Source organism: Hyaena hyaena, unplaced genomic scaffold (genome assembly GCF_003009895.1).
Source record: "Hyaena hyaena isolate Hyena2069 unplaced genomic scaffold, ASM300989v1 scaffold_16, whole genome shotgun sequence".
NCBI classification, from domain to species: Eukaryota; Metazoa; Chordata; class Mammalia; order Carnivora; family Hyaenidae; genus Hyaena; species Hyaena hyaena.
The window spans coordinates 692,618-712,287 of NW_024080650.1; the positions used below are offsets into that span (position 1 = coordinate 692,618).

Below are 19,670 nucleotides of genomic sequence, written 5' to 3' on the forward strand. Positions count from 1 at the left end.
CTTTCAGGTGATGGATTTGGTTCCATGGCTTACTTCCCTTTCGTGGTCAACTCACTTGTTTCCTGGAGTACATCCTCCAACAGCTTTTTAAAAATGTTTATTTATTTATTTTTGAGGGGTGGGAAGGGTAGAGAGAGAATCCCATGCAGGTTCTCTATTGTCAGGGCAGAGTCCAACACAGGGCTTGATCTCATCAACTGTAAGCTGAGCTGAAATTAAGAGTTGGATGCTCAACCAACTGAGCCACCCAGGTGACCCTCCAATAGCTTGCTAAGAAAGGAGTAATAGGAGGCAATTTTTTTTTTAAGTTTTAAAATGTCTTTATTCTGTCCTCAGGCCTCATTGATAGCTCACTGATTCTCTTTCAGTTCTTTTGGATTCTTCATTCTCTCCATGCTTTACCTTGATAGTTTCTACTGCAATAGCTTCAAATTCACTAATCTTTTCTTCTGAAGTATCTAACTTACTGTTGACCATCGCAGACAATATAGTTTGCATCTCCAGAAATTGAATTTGGATCTTCTGAATATTTTTTCTGTTTCTATTTAACAAGTTCCATTTTCCTCCTAGTTTCTTGAAAATATGAAATACAGTTAGAATAACTATTTTAATGTTCTTTGCTAATTCTAACATTTCTGTCAATTCTAGGTCAATTTTGAATGATTACCTTATTATCAGTCATGTTTTCCTGCTTTGTAAAGCGGAGATCTCTGGATGCTAGACATTGTGAATTTCACCTTGTTGGGTACTAGGTATTTTTGTATGCCTATAAATATTCTTGTGCTTTGTTCCAGAATGCAGTTAAGTTATCTGGAAACAGTTTGATCATTTTAGATCTTGCTTTTATGCATTTTTAGGAAGGTCTAGAGCAGTGCTCAGTTTAGGGCTATTCCCCATTACTGAGACAGAACCCTTCTGAGGACTCTACTCAAGTGCCGTTTGAATTATGTATTTTTCCAGTCTAACTGTTCCCAGCCGTTAGCATGTATCAGGCACTGTACCTGGCTACTTTTCAGATGTCTTTTGTTTAACTCTTGCCTTTGGTTGTTACCTGACACATGAATTAATTGATCAATACTCTACTGAATACTTGTGATGGGGGGAGGGCAGGGGAATCTTGGCAGATCTTTGGAGTACTCTCTCTGGGCACTTTGCTTTTTAGTGCTTTAGCTGCTTTGCTCTCTCACCAGACTCTTTACCGCATCTTCTCAACTGAGGAAACACACTGGGATTCGCCTGGGTACCCCCTCCCAGTGCCATGGCCTGGAAATTTTCTCAAATTAGTAAACTAGTGAAATCATGGGGCTGAGCTTACTTTTTTTTTTTTAATGCTTGTTTATTTATTTTGAGAGCGAGCGAGCGAGCACGCTCGAGCAGGGGAGGGGCAAAGAGAGAGAGGGAGAGAGAATCCCAAGCAGGCTCCACATTGCCAGTGCAGAACCTGATGTGGGGCTTGATCTCATGAACCATGAGATCATGACCTGACTTGAAATCAAGAATTGGACATTTAACCGACTGAGCCATCCATGTGCCCCTGACCTTGTTTATTTCTGTTTCTTAGGGAATCACTATTTCTCACTGTCTGGTGTCTAGTGTCTTAAAAACATATTTTGTTTTTTGTTTGTTCTTTTGGTTTGGTTAGGTTGGCTTGTTTTGGGAAGGAGAGAGATCTGGTTCCTATTGTCTTACGTAGGTGATTTATTTTTTTCTTCCTGGAAGCTTTTTGTGATATTCTTTTATTAGTGTAAAAAAAGGCATAGATAGATTTAAGGGTTTTTTTTCTTCCATTTATATTTGCTAAGTCATTTAATTTAAAAGTTTTTTTCTCTTTATGAGTGGAAATTGTTTATTCTTTTAAAAAAATTTTTCTCCCTCCAGGTATCTCTCCTCTAGCTTTCTGCAACTCTCATAACTTGTTGGAGAGCAGACTTCTTGGAACAGTTCTCTATATCTTTTAACCTTTATCTCATACTTTCTTCTTGATTTTCAAATTTTACATTTTTAGAGAATTTCCTAACTTTACCTCCCAGGCCCTCTACTAATTTTATCAATTATAATATTCCAGAACTCTTATTTTCTTTATGTTAATTTATCATAACATAACATTTGTTCTATGGTCACCAAATCTTGTCTGGGCATCCTAAGGGGAGTTTTATGTCTTAAATTTTCCTCTATATCATTGGGTCTTATCCAATCTTTTAAAAAAAATCTTGATCTTTTCCTTTTAAGTTACAGGTATTTAAGCAAATGTCTGGTGATCTTTGGTTGCCTGTTTTTATTTCTAAATGTAAAGGCTAATTGGAAGCTTCATGCTTTCAGCAGAGCTTGTCAACTACCAGAAAGATTTTTTTAGGGAGAGCAGACACCTGGGAGGTAGTTATTCAGGATCCCTACTCCATTATATTCTAAATTACAATAAATTGATTTAATGTATTTGGCCCCTTCCCTGTATTCTGGAACAGCTTTTCAAGTGTCAACTAATTGGATTTCTTGAGGGTGCTGAATCAGATTTCTAATTTTAAATGCAAACCTTAACTTTTACTAATAATTTTGAGACTTACAATATTTTCTTATATCATTCATCCTCCCTTTTAATTCTGTGCACGCTACCTACCATATTTCATTTCTCTTTTCACAAATTCCATTCTTTTTCTTCTTTAATTTTTTAAATTTTATCTTGAAAGAGACAGAGTATGAGTAGAGGAGGGGCAGAGAAAGAGAGAGAGAGAGAGAGAGAGAGAGGGAGAGAGAGAGAATGAGAATGAATCCCAAGCAGGCTCTGCAGTGTCAGCCCAACATGGGGCCTGAACTCACAAAACTGTGAAATCATGACCTGAGCAGAAATCAGGAATGAGATGCTTAACCAACTGAGTCACCCAGGCATCCCTTTATAAACTCCATTCTTAAACAATAAAAAGAGATCATCATTTTTCTCATTTTTATTTTATTTCCTGGAGAAAATCTTTTTTAAAAAGAATGCTTACCTATCTCTGCACCTAATATGCTATGGTTTCCTTCTTATATTTTGTTGAATGTTTTCATAAGTCTTATTCCCCCTTTCAATTTTAGTGTACGTGCTGCTAAAGCAGGCACACTTATTCCGCCTTTCAATATGAAGATCTTATGCTTGTCCATAAAAAGGTAAATGAATGCTTGTTCTAGGGTTACTCTCATTATCCAGAAGTTTGTTATTAGAATCCTCTCCTTGGGGAGCTAGCTGATGTAAATTTACTTTACTAGGGCACAGTTCCAGCAGCTGGAGAGTTAAGAAGGAGGAAGCTGGAGGCAGGGAAAACCCTAGCAGAGGAACTTCCCTGTGCTGCTTCCCAGGAAGAGTTCTCTATCTCATAATTGAGTTTGGCTCAGCCTAAATGCCAAGTAAAAACTATGTGAATCTGGTTTCCTCTCTCATGATGGCACCTATCACATCAGTGACATGGCAACCTCTGGGTTAAGGACTTTGCTCTGGGTATGGACATAAAACAAAACAAAATTTTTAATAAAATTAAGTGTCCGTAGTTCTCCTTCTCTTGGTCTTTGAAAGATGCAAAAGGCTTTCTGGCTCAGACAGTTATCAGGCCTTAGATATGTGACTCGGAGTGGAGTACTCCTCCATACCCTAAAGGCCAGTAAGGAAGAGAACTGGGGATGGGTGGGGGTGCATGGGGAGATGAGATTGAGACAAAAGGAAAGTACTGGAGAGAATGACAATTATTAAGTACAAAGAAGGGAAGAATCTGGAGAAAGAGATCTTGAGAGATGACTCATAGTAGTCCCACTACATGGTGTGTGTGGTTCTTCCACCCTACAGAAAAGATCTACATTGCCTTGTAACGGTTTTTTTTTTTTTTTAAATGTTTTTTTTTTTTTTATTTATTTCTAGGAGAGAGAGAGAGAGAGAGAGAGAGACAGCATGAGCAGGGGAGGGTCAGAGAGAGAGAGGGAGTCACAGACTGAAACAGGCTCCAGGCTCTGAGCTGGCAGTCAGCACAGAGCCCGACGCGGGGCTCGAACCCACAAACCGCGAGATCATGACCTAAGCGAAAGTCGGATGCTTAACCGACTAAGCCACCCAGGCGCCCCAATTGTAACGGTTTTTTTAGAAGGGGATTTTGTGCCTTTCGGACGTGTCTGCACAGTGTAATGCACCTCACGGTAGAAGCCAGAAAGGCCTGCCTCGTTTGATCTGCCAGAAGCCTGCTGCCTCCTAGTGTACTGCTTTTTCAAGCTAATCTACCCATAGCCTAGGGTTTAGGAGCACAGGCTCTGAAGCCAGACCCTCTGGATTTGGCCCCACCCCTGCCCCTCACAAGCTACTAGCTCTGTGACTTTGGGAAATTCATTTAACCTCTCTGTAGAACAGGGACTAATAGTACCTACTTCAGAGGGTTCTTTTGTAAGAATTATAGTCAACTCATATGAAGTGCTTAGAACAGTGCCTGGCATATAGGAAACACTATAAATGCCTAGTTATACAATTAATTAAATATAAATATTACCATTATTGCTAAAAATGTTAAGCTTCTTCTCAACCTCCTACGGCTTGCTCCCCTGCAAGCCCTTACTCTTCCAAATTAGAGGGCATTACTTCCTAATGGGGGCAGCTTCCGCAGCCTTGTTGAACTTATACTCTTGTAGTCAATGCGAGACTACTACAGTTTTAGAGCAGGAAAAGTAGAGTCCAAGTGGTGTGCTTCTCTTCAACCCTACAGCCCATGTTTTTTCCACATTTGAGGGTCTACCAGGCAAGCACCCACTCACTTCCTAGGGATACTGCTACTTCTTGAAAAGGAAGGAGGGGTAGCAATTAGCCCTGGGCTGTGTTCCCAAAGGTCCCACTTTATACCTAATAGTATGTCCCCATTTTGAGCATGTCGATACTCACTCTCTATTTCTGTGCTGGGGGCAGGTCACCTCATTAGGGACCCTATAGAGGCCCGTGAATGCTTGTGGGGATTCTGCTAACCTACCAAGCCATCTTCCTTAATATGTACTCTGGATGACCCCCTCACCCAGACTTATTCATTAATTCACTTAATAAACATTTATGGGTCATCTCCTACATAAAGATAAAAGGAACATTGAAATAAAAGACACTGTTCTTAACACAAAAGATAACCCTTTATCCCTCTAGTGTATTGTATGTACTTAGACAAAATTTTGTACTGTTCTTTTCATTGCTCTTGAATAGTTCTCAAGTTATATGAGTTTCTGAGATACAAGCCACAACAATGAAAAGACTATTTTTCTTCTTAAGGAGCTTCCAGTCCAGAGACCAAGGGCAGGTGGATACATAAGTAGGGGTGTTGGAAAACGTATAACATAGGACAGGAAAAAAAAGCTATAAGAGGACTCAGCCTAGGGTGCTACAAGAGTAGACTGAAAGAACAATGGTCTCAGAATGGGGAAAAGAGAGAAAGGAGGACAGAGAGAAACTCCTAGAAGAAAGGACTTATGAGTTCCGTTTAGGGACTAGCTTTAAACAGCAACAATTTTCCATTTATTTCAAGTCTTTTAACTTGCTTCTTGAGAGGTCACTGTTAGCTTTTCAGTGTTATAATGATGCACAATCACAATGTGGGAGCCCTTCATAAAGATAGCAAGTGGGAGACAAAAGCCAGACACCCTATCTTTCATACATACCTCGTATTTCATGGTAAAAAATCCATCCCCTCCAATGCCCTCAAGTGCAAAGGCCTGTACAATTGGCCACTTCTCTACTACAAACATATCAAATATCTGCAAGTGACCTAGAGGAATCAAATACAACAACATGTATCAAATACCATCCTGGATATAACAGTCTAAACCTGATCTAAAGTGGTTACAGAGGCATCTCTCACAAGTTCACAACAGTCACTGTTATCAGAATAAAAGTGAAACAGATAAAATGCTTAGATATTAAAACTAGAAATATAAAATAAAAGTCAAAGAAAATTCAAACCAGAACAAGCTAAATTCAGATTTTTCTACAGTATATTTGCACACTCTGGTTTCCTAAGTAAGTAATAGTGAATAAATAGTGGCCTATTACATCTGAATTGCATCACTTAGTGGATATAATTATTAACAGACCCAAACTGGGCTCTTCCCCCTCTTAAGAAACATAGCCAATCAACTTCCTTAAGGGAAAAATTACCAAATCAAAAATTTTCCTTTTATTGCAGCAATAGATCCAATGTGCAAAGTTTTTGGAAAAAAATAAGATATAAGCACTGCTAAATGTGTTTTTTCCTTTATTTTTATACATCATTTTTGAGCCTCACAGTCAGCATATTTTTTTTTTTAATGTTTTATTTATTTCTAGGAGAGAGAGAGAGAGAGACAGCGTGAGCAGGGGAGGGTCAGAGAGAGAGGGAGACACAGACTCCGAAACAGGCTCCAGGCTCTGAGCTGGCAGTCAGCACAGAGCCCGATGTGGGGCCCGAACCCACGAACCGCGAGATCATGACCTAAGCGAAAGTCGGACGCTTAACCGACTAAGCCACCCAGGCGCCCCAACAGTCAGCATATTTTTAACGGCTACTATTTCTTATTACCAAGAGGCTCCACAGCTATATTCTATATACAGCAGTAAGTGGCGCAGCTAGATGGCAGCTGTGGTAAACCCCTTATTAGTTCTTCCATCTAACTAAACCCCTTATCAGTTCTTCCATCTAACTAGATGGCCTACTGTGTTGTTATAGAAACTTCAGTTATGAGCACCAGCTTGCAAAGAAAAATCCTTGAATTTCATTCTGCTTGAGCCTCTGCCTTTAGTAAAAACAGACCACTGGGTTTCCCAAGTGAATGCCTCCAATGGAAGGGGGAAGTAGAAACACTGGATTCACAAATCATCCAAGAAAAGTTCTAATATGCCTTGCTGTCAGATACTCACCTTGGGAGCTATAAGGAATGCCAATTCTACTACAGTCTCGAACCATGTCCACAAAGCTGGCAATTTTAAATTCTTCTGCAGCTTCCTCATCTTCATACTAAAGAGGGAAATTGGAAAGAAAACAGGCTCTGAGATGACATCATGCAAAATCCCCTATTTTCTCAGTATTTTATCAATCACAGTTATGCAAATGACATTTATAGAGAACTGTACCCAAGAGGGTGTTTCCAAAGCCAACTTCTTGTGTTTCCTGGTCAGAATCACTTGTCATTCCTTTGCCTTAGACCACACATAAGAATCAACTCAAAATATACCAAAATGCAAGAGATAACACTTGCCTCTAAAATTCCCCAAATGCTCACATGGAAAGAAAGGTTCTTCCCATGTTGTTCAAGGGTCAACTGTATATCCGTATACTTGGTGATTCTATTTTTCTTGTTGGATTATAAGTCTGTTGTGTTATTTTAGTGATTGCTTAGAATTTATACTAAACATCTTTAACATAAAAAAAAAAGAGGTTTTAACTCACATCACGTCACAATTTCTATGAAATACTAAATCTCAAGTCCCAATTTGATTTCCAGCCAAACACTTAAAAAGAACCCAAAAAGAAACAAATACCAAGAAATCCAAACATGGAAATGTCACAAAGTTTATCAAATTCTCCTGAGGCAGTCCACAGCACTAGTCCTCCGGGAGAATGGGTGCAGGCTGGTGATGAGCAAGTAAGACAGGAAGCTAGGGTCACAAGCCTACGACTAGGTCCCAATCTGAAGAGCCCTTTTTGTCTCTGTCAGGCATACAATTTATTTATAAGGTAGCCTCACATAGAATTAAGAAAGTTCCACTAAAACAAGTAACTTTTTTTGTATAACCACATCTTGCAAAGTCATTTTTTTAAGGGGCCTCCTGTTCCAAGTCTACACTTTTCTGAAAGAATATCCTTAGAGTGTCTCTAAGTGCCTGTTCTATCTTTTCTCCTTACCTCATTTTCGGTCATGCAATGGAAATGCAGATTTCTCCAATGTGCCACATAGGGTAAGAGATAGCGATAGTTTACAGGATTACAGTACAGATGGACACTGTCTGATTTTATCAATATAATTACATCTGTAAGAAAAACAAATTTAAACACAAGACTGTCAAAGGCATTTCTTTTATACATTTTCTGTCCACCTAATAAAACCATTAAAAAACTATTTCAGAGATAATGTACAAAACTCTAAACTGAAAATTCTTTAACTAGACAATGTGCCTCAAAGTGACTATAGAACAATCATGTGTGGACAGCAAGGATTTTCTAGTTTCCATGAGATGCTCCAATCACTGTGGCTCTCTGGTTATGATAATGCAGGCACAAGAAGAAGTCAAAAGAACAGCCTTCAAAGTGTTCTGCTTTTGCAAAGTTCAACACAGTCACTTCTATGGTATCAGGCTTAGCTGGGTATTTTGTGGCAGAGATAAACACCAAGTGGAAACCCCAGAGCCTAAAGCCACTGAGGCAGGAAATATCACTGAATATGGCAGTGATGATTCTCCTGCAGACATTAGTGTGTAAAGCCCCTGGCTGTTGACCCAAGGCAATCATGGGCCTGAGTATGTCACTGTTCAGCTCTGGGAAGGGTTATTACTATGTACTGGGGTGAACTCTGTACACAGGAAAGGCTGAGAGGAAGGAAGTAGAGGCAAATGGACAAGGCTGCTAAAAATAGATCCACAGCTCACAGACTTAAGGAATAATCATGGATGTTGGTGGGTCAAATAAAACAATCCCAAGGGCGCAAATAAACCTAGGTAAATTAACAGAAGAGCCATAGAAAGGGGCAGGAATATTAAGGCAGTTTGAAAGACTGAGCAAGCAGTCATATTCCCAAAAGAAAAGCAGAGCTCCACAGCACGGCTCCTCAGAACCAGAGCCGTCTCAGGCATCTCTCTAACAAGATGATGCCAGGGAAGGTGCGGGAGGAGGTGGCTGAAGTGAGAGGAGCATGGGGGCAGGGAACACCTGAAGCAGCAGGCTTAGGACAATGCCAACACAGTAACCTAGTGTGACAGCCAGTATTTTACAAAAACCTAAGCCCAATGAATACTGACGGCAGCTGACGATACCACTAGGTAGCCTCTTGAAATAAAGCTCCAGGATGCTGGCCTCTGATTTTTAAAAAATCACTGTATTCCACACCTGATCAGACCCAGGTACCCTAGGGAGCCCAGTGTGCTGCAGCATATTCACTGGTGACTCTTGGTTAAGCACCAGAGTCAAAAGGCAGCGAGAGATGGGAAAAGGGTCTACTTTCATCCTGTTGGTCCACTTCACACCGGCTCTCTAAGAACAGTCTTGCCCTGAATTACTTGTAGAATGTGTGCTGAGGAGAGTCTGACATCGCCTGGAGAGCCTGAGGGCTTCCTGAGTAGACTGTGCTCTACAGGACCGTGTAACACTCCACAAAGAATTAGGATCCAATAAAAGAAATAATGCAACAGCTACTAAGCCTATTTACGCAATCTCAGAATCTCATAGCACTCTGATGTCATTAAAAGCTTTTTCTTTTTTTTTTTTTTTTTTAATATTTTTTATTTATTTCTAGGAGAGAGAGAGAGACAGCATGAGCAGGGGAGGGTCAGAGAGAGAGGGAGTCACAGACTGAAACAGGCTCCAGGCTCTGAGCTGGCAGTCAGCACAGAGCCCGACGCGGGGCTCGAACCCACGAACCGCGAGATCATGACCTAAGCGAAAGTCGGACGCTTAACCGACTAAGCCACCCAGGCGCCCCAAGCTTTTTCTTTTTTAAATAAATCCTTTGTGTTGGCCTCTTTTCCTCTCACAGAGATCAAAATGTAGATCCACAGGAGCACCTGGCTGGCTCAGTCGATAAGAGCATAGAACGCTTGATCTCAGAGTCATGAGTTCAAGCCCCACAATGGGTTTGGAGCCTACTTAACAAAAAAAAAAAAAAAGGTACGGGCACCTGGGTGGCTCAGTCAGTTGAGTGTCCGACTCTTGATCTAGTTTGTGGATTCAAGCCCCATGCACTGACAGTGGAGAGCCTGATTAGGATTCTCTCTCCCTCTCTCTCTATCCCACCCCTGCTCCTGTGCTTTCTCTCTCAAAATAAATAGACTTTTAAAAGAGGAAACTTCAAAAAAATATATAGATGCTTAAATCCAGTGATTCAGTTTGCCAACTACTTGGATTTAAAAATTTCAATTTCAATTCATTAATGATTTATTTTTCTTCAAAGAATTCTTTTAAAGAAAATTCTCATTTCATAAATACCCACTGTGCCAGTGACAGGTTAAAGACAATGATAAAAAGCACACCTTCGAGGATTTAAACTTTCCTTAATTTCAGTACTATACTGTCCTTAGCAACCTTGGCTTCAGTGAAATGTATGGCTGGTAGGAGCATCTATCTTACAACTCTAAATGAGCTGCCAAGGTAAATTCTTTCTAAACCAGTAGACGCTGTACAGCATAAAGAAACATTTTCGGGGCGCCTGGGTGGCTTAGTCGGTTAAGCGTCCGACTTTCGCTTAGGTCATGATCTTGCGGTTTGTGGGTTCGAGCCCTGCATCGGGCTCTGTGCTGACTGCCAGCTCAGAGCCTGGAGCCTGTTTCAGAGTCTGTGATTCCCTCTCTCTCTGACCCTCCCCTGCTCACGCTGTCTCTCTCTCTCTCTCTCTCTCCTAGAAATAAATTAAAAAAAAAAAACACTGCACTAGGGGCGGACGTGGCTCAGTCAGTTGCATGTCCGACTTCAGCTCAGGTCATGATCTCACAGCTCATGGGTTTGAGCCCCGCGTCAGGCTCTGTGCTGACAGCTAGCTCAGAGCCTGGAGCCTGTTTCAGATTCTGTGTCTCCCTCTGTCTCTTACCCTCCTCTGCTCAAGCTGTCTCTCTCTCTCTGAAATAAATAAAACATTAAAAAAAAAAACAACAAAAACCCACTGCACCACATCCACTGCAAGATTACTTTATAGCAGATGTTTGCTCTCATGCACTCCCCGGCTGCTTTACAAGAGCTGCCTGTCTCTTGTCCAGCTGGATTTGTCTATTCCTGTGTCTCCTGACCCATCTGGCAGACAAGTCATGACTAAGTATGTGATATCAGAGACAGCTCCTGGGCATCAGCCCACAACAGCATCAACACGGGGAGAGTGTCTCAGAGCTGAAGAAAGGGGAATGTAAGCAGAAAGCCTCCATTGTAACCATGGGCATCGTCATGAATTAAAGTCACACTGAAAACAATTCGCAAAGATGGAGCAGGACAAAGAGCCTTTGTTCCTAAACTAAGGTCCACAAGAAATCTTCCTTGTAGGAGTAGCCTGCAGGCTCATCCTTTACTCACAGCTGAGTGTGCTTTCACAGGAAAACAGCGCATAATCTGAACCTCCCAGGACACACAGGCAGTGGGCAATTCAGAGGAAAAACAGTGCTTTGCCAAGAAGACATAAAACCAAACTGATATGTACTTTTTCCCCTAAAGCTAATTTACCCATTAAACATATTCTGAAAACTACTGGTCACTAGTCTCATATCAACCAGCAGGTGACCAAAAGGAGCATACTACTTACTACTACATATACTCACCATCTAGAACTTCTTCAGAAAACCCTGTTTTCTCAAAATCACTTGCATTCTGATTGTACAAACCAAACAGAAGATAATTTGCCAGCTCTCTGCAGCCTTCATTGTACCTGCTATCAATTCCTGCAAGGCAAAGAAGGTTCTGATAAGTTGTACTGTACTATGGGAAGCAAATTAAGTCCCAGTAATTTTCTCCTGCTCAGCAAAACCCTGATGGTTACGTTAAGGGCAGAAGCTCACACCGGTTTTGTGCCAGAAACCAAACTAAGCAACTCTGTGAAAGAAGCATCAAGTACTCTTATTTGGATTTCAAGATCTATATAGTTGAAACAAACAGTATACATTATTGAAGCTATTAATTTCCAAAAAGTAATTTTTGAGTATAGAATGAAGCAGAAAATATGGTCTAGGTCCTGTGATGGCTGATTAAATACCACGAAATACTTTTCAGTTGAAATAGGAATAGGGGAGAGAAAATATTCACTTTTCAAAGACAGCTTTAACAAAACATGGGGATCAAATAAAGGCAGATTAAGGTGGTTTGAAAAGAACTCAAAGAAGTGAAAAAAAGTACAAGAGAATGGAACCACAGACACTCATAATTTCACAAATATTTACTAGGCTCAAGGTCTAGCCCTGTGCTGGATGCTGGAGTGTGTGGTGAACAGGACTACAAACACCCCTCAAGAAGCTTACAGTCTAGTGGGGTTGGGTCAGAGACAAACAGGAAATTAAACAATACTGCCTTCACTACTGCCTCTCAATGGCATGGGCATATGTACTACCTGGCTCTTGAGGATCCATGAAAGCTCAGAGCTGTGGAACATCTCACAGGCAAGGCAGTAGCTGTCTATTTGAGGCTGAAGAAGGAGTTGGAGCAGAGAGAGCTCCGAGAATAGAAATATGGCTGGAGCCTGGGAAAGAGGACTGTCAGAGGTCATCCAGATAAGTGAAAAGTAGAAAGTAATGGTCACTTAGACTAGAGGGGCCCAGGACTGCTTATAGCAGAGGACTTATAAGAGAACTCCCATCTCAGTTGAGATTAAAGCAGCACAGCCCTCCCTGTTCTATCTCATTCAACACTTCAGTCAAGGAAGGGGTGAAAAAGAATCAAAAGCCAGAAAGGATTGGTCTATCTAAGGCCCAATGTTTAAAGGGCTTCAGAGTTAAAAAATAAACAGTGGACTTGGCAGACCTAGCTTCAGCATGTCTACTTCCAGGGATTCCAGCTGCATAAATTGTTAACATGAAAAAGACTATGTAAAATTAAAGACGAAAGAAAGAAACTATATGTAGGCATTGTGCTTAAGGTGATAATGTTGTTTCTCACAGGGTATCACGGGTTAACAATTCTGATATTGCTGCATATGTATACTAGAATTAAGTAAACAGATGCTGGATGATGGGTGCCAAGTTTCTCACTGATGAAGTAGGAGTTTACAGCTAAGCAACAGGGGGAAGCTAGAAAAATCTATGTGGTAATTGGTGAGGCTGGAGACATTAATATGAATTCACATTTAGCTTAATATACATACAGATGGGTACATAACATTTACAGTTAATGTACGCATATATATCTTGTTACTCTGTCAGCTGCCAGAGCTTAGAAGCAGTGACATCTAGTAACGAGAGTGTATCCAATGCCCAGATATTGGTTTCTAACACTGTTCTCCAAGAAAAGGAATCCCAGTGCTCCCTGTAAAAATGGCTGATTCTAGGACTGGAGGAGGAAATACACAAAATAAGCCTAGAGTACCTTATATTGCCAGAAAGCACGTAAGTGCTAAACAAACAAAACTGTGACGGGATGGTATGTCAAAGGAAAAGACAAAGCCAAATGAAATAAGAGCATAAATACAGCAACAAACAGGTGGTTTTATTCATAGGTAAATTCATGGCAAAGACAGACCCCACCCTTTCGAGGGTTGCAGCTAGACAGAGAATCCAATGAATGTTGTTTAAATATTTGAAACCTCTGGCGGGAATTCCAGGTTTACCATAAGTCTATCTTCATAGAGACTTGCTAACCTCTGGGCTTTGTAGTGGAGCCAGGATTCAAACCGAAAACCTGCCTGGTTCCAGAGGGCATGTTTTTAACTACTCTGCACACTACCTCTCCTAAGCCTAAATGCAAGCACTGCTAAGTGAAAATACAAAATTATGCATCGAATGTATGAGGAAAGACAAATAAGAAACTAGTGGCAGTTTGCTTCTGGGAAGGAAATTAGGTGGTAGATGGACAAACCACCAGACCTAACAATTCCAATTCCACGACTCAACGGATATAAGTGAAATAAAGAAGATCAATCTGATACAGAAAAATCTCCAAGATATACTGTCAAGTGTAAGTTTAAAAATTAGGTTAATTACAGTATGAATAAAATGTTTCCATTTGTGTTTAAAAAGATACAATTGACAATGTTATCCCTGGGGAATGGAACTGCATATCCGGTTGGTTGGGAAGCTCTGTTCATTTTCATTTGAGGACTGTCTTAATTTTTAAATTATATGATGCATTTTCATAATAAAAAACCTTAACAAATAAATGCCCAATTCTGCCACTCTATAGTTCTGAAAAAGTCTGTTCCATCTCCTTGAGTCTCAGTATCCCCCTCTCTAAAAAAAAAAAAAAAAAGAAACTACACTGCCCCCTTTTAAGGCTGCTGTGAGGAGAAATGAGATACCATGCACAAAGTGACTGCCCTGTGGTTGTGGGTCCTTATCCCACTGATATCTCACCTGACCTCATTAGAACAGCAACAGTTTTCAAGGGAACAAGAGCTGGGAGAAGGACACTAACTCAAGCTTATCTCACAATGATACTATTATTAATATCTTTCTTGAACAAAAGCCCATTTGCCCCAGCTTGTTAAAAGCACTGACCTAGGATGCAGAGGATCCCATCGGGTTGAGACTTGCTGCTCTGGGTCAAGATGCTCTGAACCTGGCGGAGTCGGTTGCAGCTGCAACAAGAACAGAAATGAGCTCCTGAGTGCCAGCACGTGAAGGTATGAGGAAGAGAAATGACGCTAGGAATGAAAACTGGTCCTTGCCTGGTTTTTGTATCAGAACTATGACATGAGCTGGGAAGTACTCCCTTCTCTTCTGTTTTCTGGAAGAGATTATGCAGAATTTAACTGAAGCCTGAACTGCTGATTTATCTGAACTACTGATTACAAACTTGAGAGTCCACGGCTCTGTGGCTCAATAGAGGATGGAGCCAATGCTGGACAGGACTGGGACTCAGCAGCTGACCAAGGGCCGTCCAATGGCTTCTCATTTTTGAGGATTATCAAAGAAGAGTTACCACACTGATTTGCCCTTACTGTGGTCCTCATTAGTTTGCCAAAAACAAATAAAAAATTGGTTTAAGGACCTAAATGAAGCTCTGATTCATCACCACAACTACCCCCAAAGAGAATGTTAGCAAAGGGTACTTGTTTCCATTTCTGTGCAGGCCTATTTCTGTGGCCTCAGGGATACCCCCGCCTCCCAAAGTATAAGAGGAGGCACTCCCTGATATTAATATCACTTCTAAGGACTCCATGCTCTCCATACCAACCTCTCCTCCTTCCTAGTAGTCCCAGAAAAAGGTGCTCAAGACTGATCAAGTGATCAAGGATCAGATTGATCCTTCCACTAGGTCTCTTCCTGTCACCCCCAGATTCAGGATCTGCCTCTACTATTCACTGCCTAACACTCCTATTAATTTTTCCCTACAGTCAGAATATTCCCAGCCTTGTCACATTATTATTAAGATCCTCCATAAACGAACAACACTAAGTGTCCCATCTATGGCAATCAGATTTCATCCTCACTCCTTGCTGTATCACTCCATTACACCACCCTATATTCACCCAAGCAGCAGTATTCAGCCAAACAACACTATTTCTCTTCCCTGAATGCTTTCTTCCACCCCCTGGATTCTTTCTGATGTTTCTACTCCTCAACTCATCCCTCCCATGACTTAGTGGTCATTATCACTGTCTTCTCTCAAGATGTTCACATACAGCCCCTAACATCAAAACCAGACAGTACTCCCAAAAAAGAAAGCTACAGATCAATATCCATCACGAATACAGCTGTAAAAATCCGTAATAAGTGATTAATAAATAGAATTCAACAACATATAAAAAGAATTTTACACCATGACCAAGAGGGGTTTATCCCAGGGATACAAAGCTGGTTCATTACTGGTAAATCAATTAATCATATTAACGGGTTAAAGAAGAAAAAAAATCACACAACTGTACAACTGATGCAGATAAACCATTTTCTGCACTTGTTCACAATAAAAACCCTCAGAGAAGTAGGAATTAAGATTCTATTTTATAGCAAAAGGCTGAATGTTCTTGCCCTAAAAGGAGGAATAAGAAAAAAAAAAAAATGTCTGCTCTCATCACTCCTATTCAACATGATAACTGGAAGTTCTAGCTAATGCAGTAAGTCAAGAAAAAGAAATAAAAGACATACAAATTAAAAAGGAGGAAATAAAACTATCCTTATTTGCAGATGACATAATGGCCTATGTAGGGGATCTCACAGAATCTACAAAAAAATCCTAGAATAAGTGAGTTCAACAAGGTTGCAAGGTCAACATATAAATATCAACTCTATTTATGTATCAAAGCAATGAAGCCATGGAAACCAAATTTAAAAATACAATGTCATTTAAATATAAATTTAACAAAATATGTAGAGGATTTACATGCTAAAAACTACAAAAACAGTAATAAAGGAAATTAAATAAGAGAGAAGAGACACTGTGTTCATGGATTGGAAGACTAAAGATAGTACAGATGTCAATTTTCCCTAAATTACTGTATATGTTTAACACAATTCCTTCAAAATCCCACCAAGATTTTCTGTAAATACAGACAAGATTAGTCCAAAACTTACACAGAAAGGCAAAGGAACTAGAATACCTAAAAAGAAGTTTTGAAGAAGAAAATATAGGGAGAGGAATCACTCTGATGTTAAGAGTTACTACATAGCTAAGGTAATCAAGACTGAGTGGTACTGAGAGAGAGACACATAGATCAGTGGAACAGAACAGAGTTGCCAGAAACTGCCCTATACAACAGAGCCAGTTAACTTTTGATAAAGGTTCAAAAGCAATTCAATGGAAGAAGGATAGTCTTTTCAATAAATAAATAAATTTGTTAGAGCAAATGGATATCCATAGACAAAAACATGAACCTCAACCTAAATTTTGTACCTTACACAAAAATTAACTCAAGATAAATCACAGATTTAAAAATTTAAATGTGAAACTACAAAATCCTTAGAAGGCAATAGGGGCATGTGGGTAGCTCAGTCAGTTAAGCGTCCAACTTTGGCTCAGGTCATGATCTCGCAGGTTTGTGGGTTTGAGCCCCGCATCAGGCTCTGTGCTGACAGTACCAAACCAGGAGCCTGCTTTGGATTCTGTGCCCCCTTCTCTCTCTCTCTCTTTCTGCTCTTCTCCTGCTCACACTCTGTCTCTCAAAAATAAACATTAATTTAAAAAATTAAAATCTTTAGAAGGTAACAGAAAAAAATATTCAGAATGTAAGATCTGATGAAATTCTTAGACTTGATTCCAAAAGTATAATGCATGAAAGGAAAAAATCAATAAACTGGACTTCATCAAAATTGTAAACTTTTGCTTTGTGAAAGACCCTGTTGAGAGAATAAGACAAGGTACAGATTGGCAGACTATATTTGCATAGCACATATTTGACAAAGTAGAATAAAGAACACTCAAAACAACAGTAAAAAAATTTAAATCCAATTAGAAAATGGGCAAAAGGTATAAAGAAACATTTCCCCAAAAAGGATATAGAAATGGTAGATAACCACCTGAAAACATGTTCTACATCATTATCCATTAGGGAAATGCAAACTAAAACCACAACGAGATATTACTATATATCTATTAGAAAAGCTAAAATAACAGTGATAATAGCAAAATTATCCTGGGGAGTATTCAGAGAAACTGGGTCATTCAGTTAAAGGCACCAATTGGAAATTAAAGACACCAATAATGGAAATACATCCATGTTGATGCACTGGGAGACTCCATATTGTTAAACTGTCAATACTACAGAAAGCAGTCTACAGATTCAGCATAAGCCCTATCAAAATCCCAATGATGCTTTTTGTAGAAATAGAAAAATCCATCCTAAAATTCATAAGAAATCTCAAGGGATCCAGAATAGTCAAAAACATTGAAATGAATCAAGCCTGAGGACACAATTCCCAATTACAAAAGTGACTACAAAGCTATGGAAATCAAAACAACGTGGCAATAAAACAGATACATTGAAAAAAAAAAAACAGATACATTGACAATGGAATAGAGAGCTCAGAAATAAACTTTTGTGACTGGCTTATTTCACTTATTATAATATCCTCATGGTCAAATGATTTTTCCAAGGGAACTAAGACCATGCACTAAGGACAACTTTTTTAACAAATGGCTTTGGGAACACTGTATATCCACATGAAAAGAATGAATATGGACCCTTACATTACACCATAAACAAAATTTAACTCGAACCAGGAAAAAAAAAAAACTAAACGTAAACCTGAAACTATAAAACTTTTAGAAGAAAACATATAGGAAAAAGCTTCATGAAACTGAATTTGGCAACAATTTATTGCCATGACACGAAAAGCACAAACAACAAAATAAAAAACATGTAAATTAGATTTCATCATAATTAAAAACTTATGTCCATCAAAGGATACAATCAACAGAGTGAAAAGGCAATCCACAGAATGGAAGGAGATATTTGCAAATCATATACCTGATAAGAGGCTAATATCCAGAATATGTAATTCTGAAGGAAATTAAAGAAGATACCAATAATGGAAATACATCCATGTTCACACACTGGAAGACTTCATATTGTTAAACTATATCTATAATTCTGGATATTAGCCTCTTATATATAAAGCACTCCTAGTTTTAGTATATGTGCTGCCAAAGCAAGCACATATATAAAGCACTCCTGCAATTCAACCATACACAGGCAAAAAAAAAAAAAAATTCAACATGGGCAAAAGACTTAAATATACATTTCTCCAATATACAAATGGCCAATGAGCACATGAAAAGAAGTTCAACATCACAATTCATAAAGGAAATGCAACTCAAAACCACAAAGAGATACTATTCCCACACAAATTAGAATAGTTACTATTAAAAAGAAAACCACAAGCAAGGATGGGGGAAATTGGAACCTTTGGGTATTGCTGGTGGGAGGTTAAACAGTGTAGCCGCTGTGGAAAACAATATGACAGTTTCTCAAAAATTAAAAATAGAGGGGCAGGGGTGAGGAAAGGTGAAAAAGAGAATTACCTCATAATCTAGCAATTTCACTTCTGGGTATAAATAAAAAAAAAAAACAACACCTGAAAACAAGGATTTGAAGAGATATTTGTATACCTATGTTCATAGCAGCATTATATATCGTCAAAAGGTAGAAGCAAATTATCTATCAACAGATGAATAAACAAACTCTGCTACATACAGTGGATGATTCAATCTTAAAAGGGAGGAAATTCTGAAACTTGCTAAAAACATAGATGAGATTCCTAAAAACTTGAGATTATAGTAATGAAAAATAAGCCATTCATAAAAAGACAAATATCACATGATTACATTTACAAAATTTTTTTAATGTTTTATTTATTTTTGAGAGAGACAGCATGAGCAGGGGAGGGTCAGAGAGAGAGGGAGACACAGAATCCGAAGACAGGCTCCAGGCTCTGAGCTAGCTGTCAGCACAGAGCCCGACACGGGGCTCGAACCCACGAACCATGAGATCATGACCTGAGCTGAAGTCGGATGCTTAACCGACTGAGCCACCCAGGCGCCCCTACATGACTCCATTTTTATGAGGTATATTTACTACAGTCAAATTTATAGAGACAAAGTAGAGTGGTAGTTTTGAGCTGGGGGAAAGAGGTGGGGTTACTGTTTAACAGGTACAGAGCTTTATAACACAAAAAGAATTCTGTGGGTGAGTATACAACAATATGAATGTACTTACTGTCGCTAAACTGTACATTTAAAAATGATTAAGATGGTAAATTTTGTTAGTTATTTTAGCATAATTAAGAACAATTTTAAGTTAAAAAAAAGTCAACGTCATGTAAAACAAGAAGAACAAAGAGGGAGAATGCTTCTAATGTGAGTGATTCAATAGTAACAATACAA

The 19,670-nt window shown here is 39.3% G+C and overlaps 1 protein-coding gene across 2 annotated transcripts in view; it reads right to left on the reverse strand.

Moving 5' to 3' along the window:
- Nucleotides 1–19,670, reverse strand: part of DNAAF9 (dynein axonemal assembly factor 9) — a 136,435-nt gene that overhangs the window by 101,354 nt on the left and 15,411 nt on the right. For both annotated transcript variants that reach the window (XM_039224527.1, XM_039224519.1), the window contains exons 2-6: nucleotides 14,348–14,427; nucleotides 11,468–11,587; nucleotides 7,863–7,987; nucleotides 6,878–6,974; nucleotides 5,644–5,750 (exon numbers count right to left, since the gene is read on the reverse strand). In XM_039224527.1, the coding sequence (XP_039080458.1) occupies nucleotides 5,644–5,750; nucleotides 6,878–6,974; nucleotides 7,863–7,987; nucleotides 11,468–11,587; nucleotides 14,348–14,427 (529 nt within the window). The remainder of the gene's footprint in view (nucleotides 1–5,643; nucleotides 5,751–6,877; nucleotides 6,975–7,862; nucleotides 7,988–11,467; nucleotides 11,588–14,347; nucleotides 14,428–19,670) is intronic.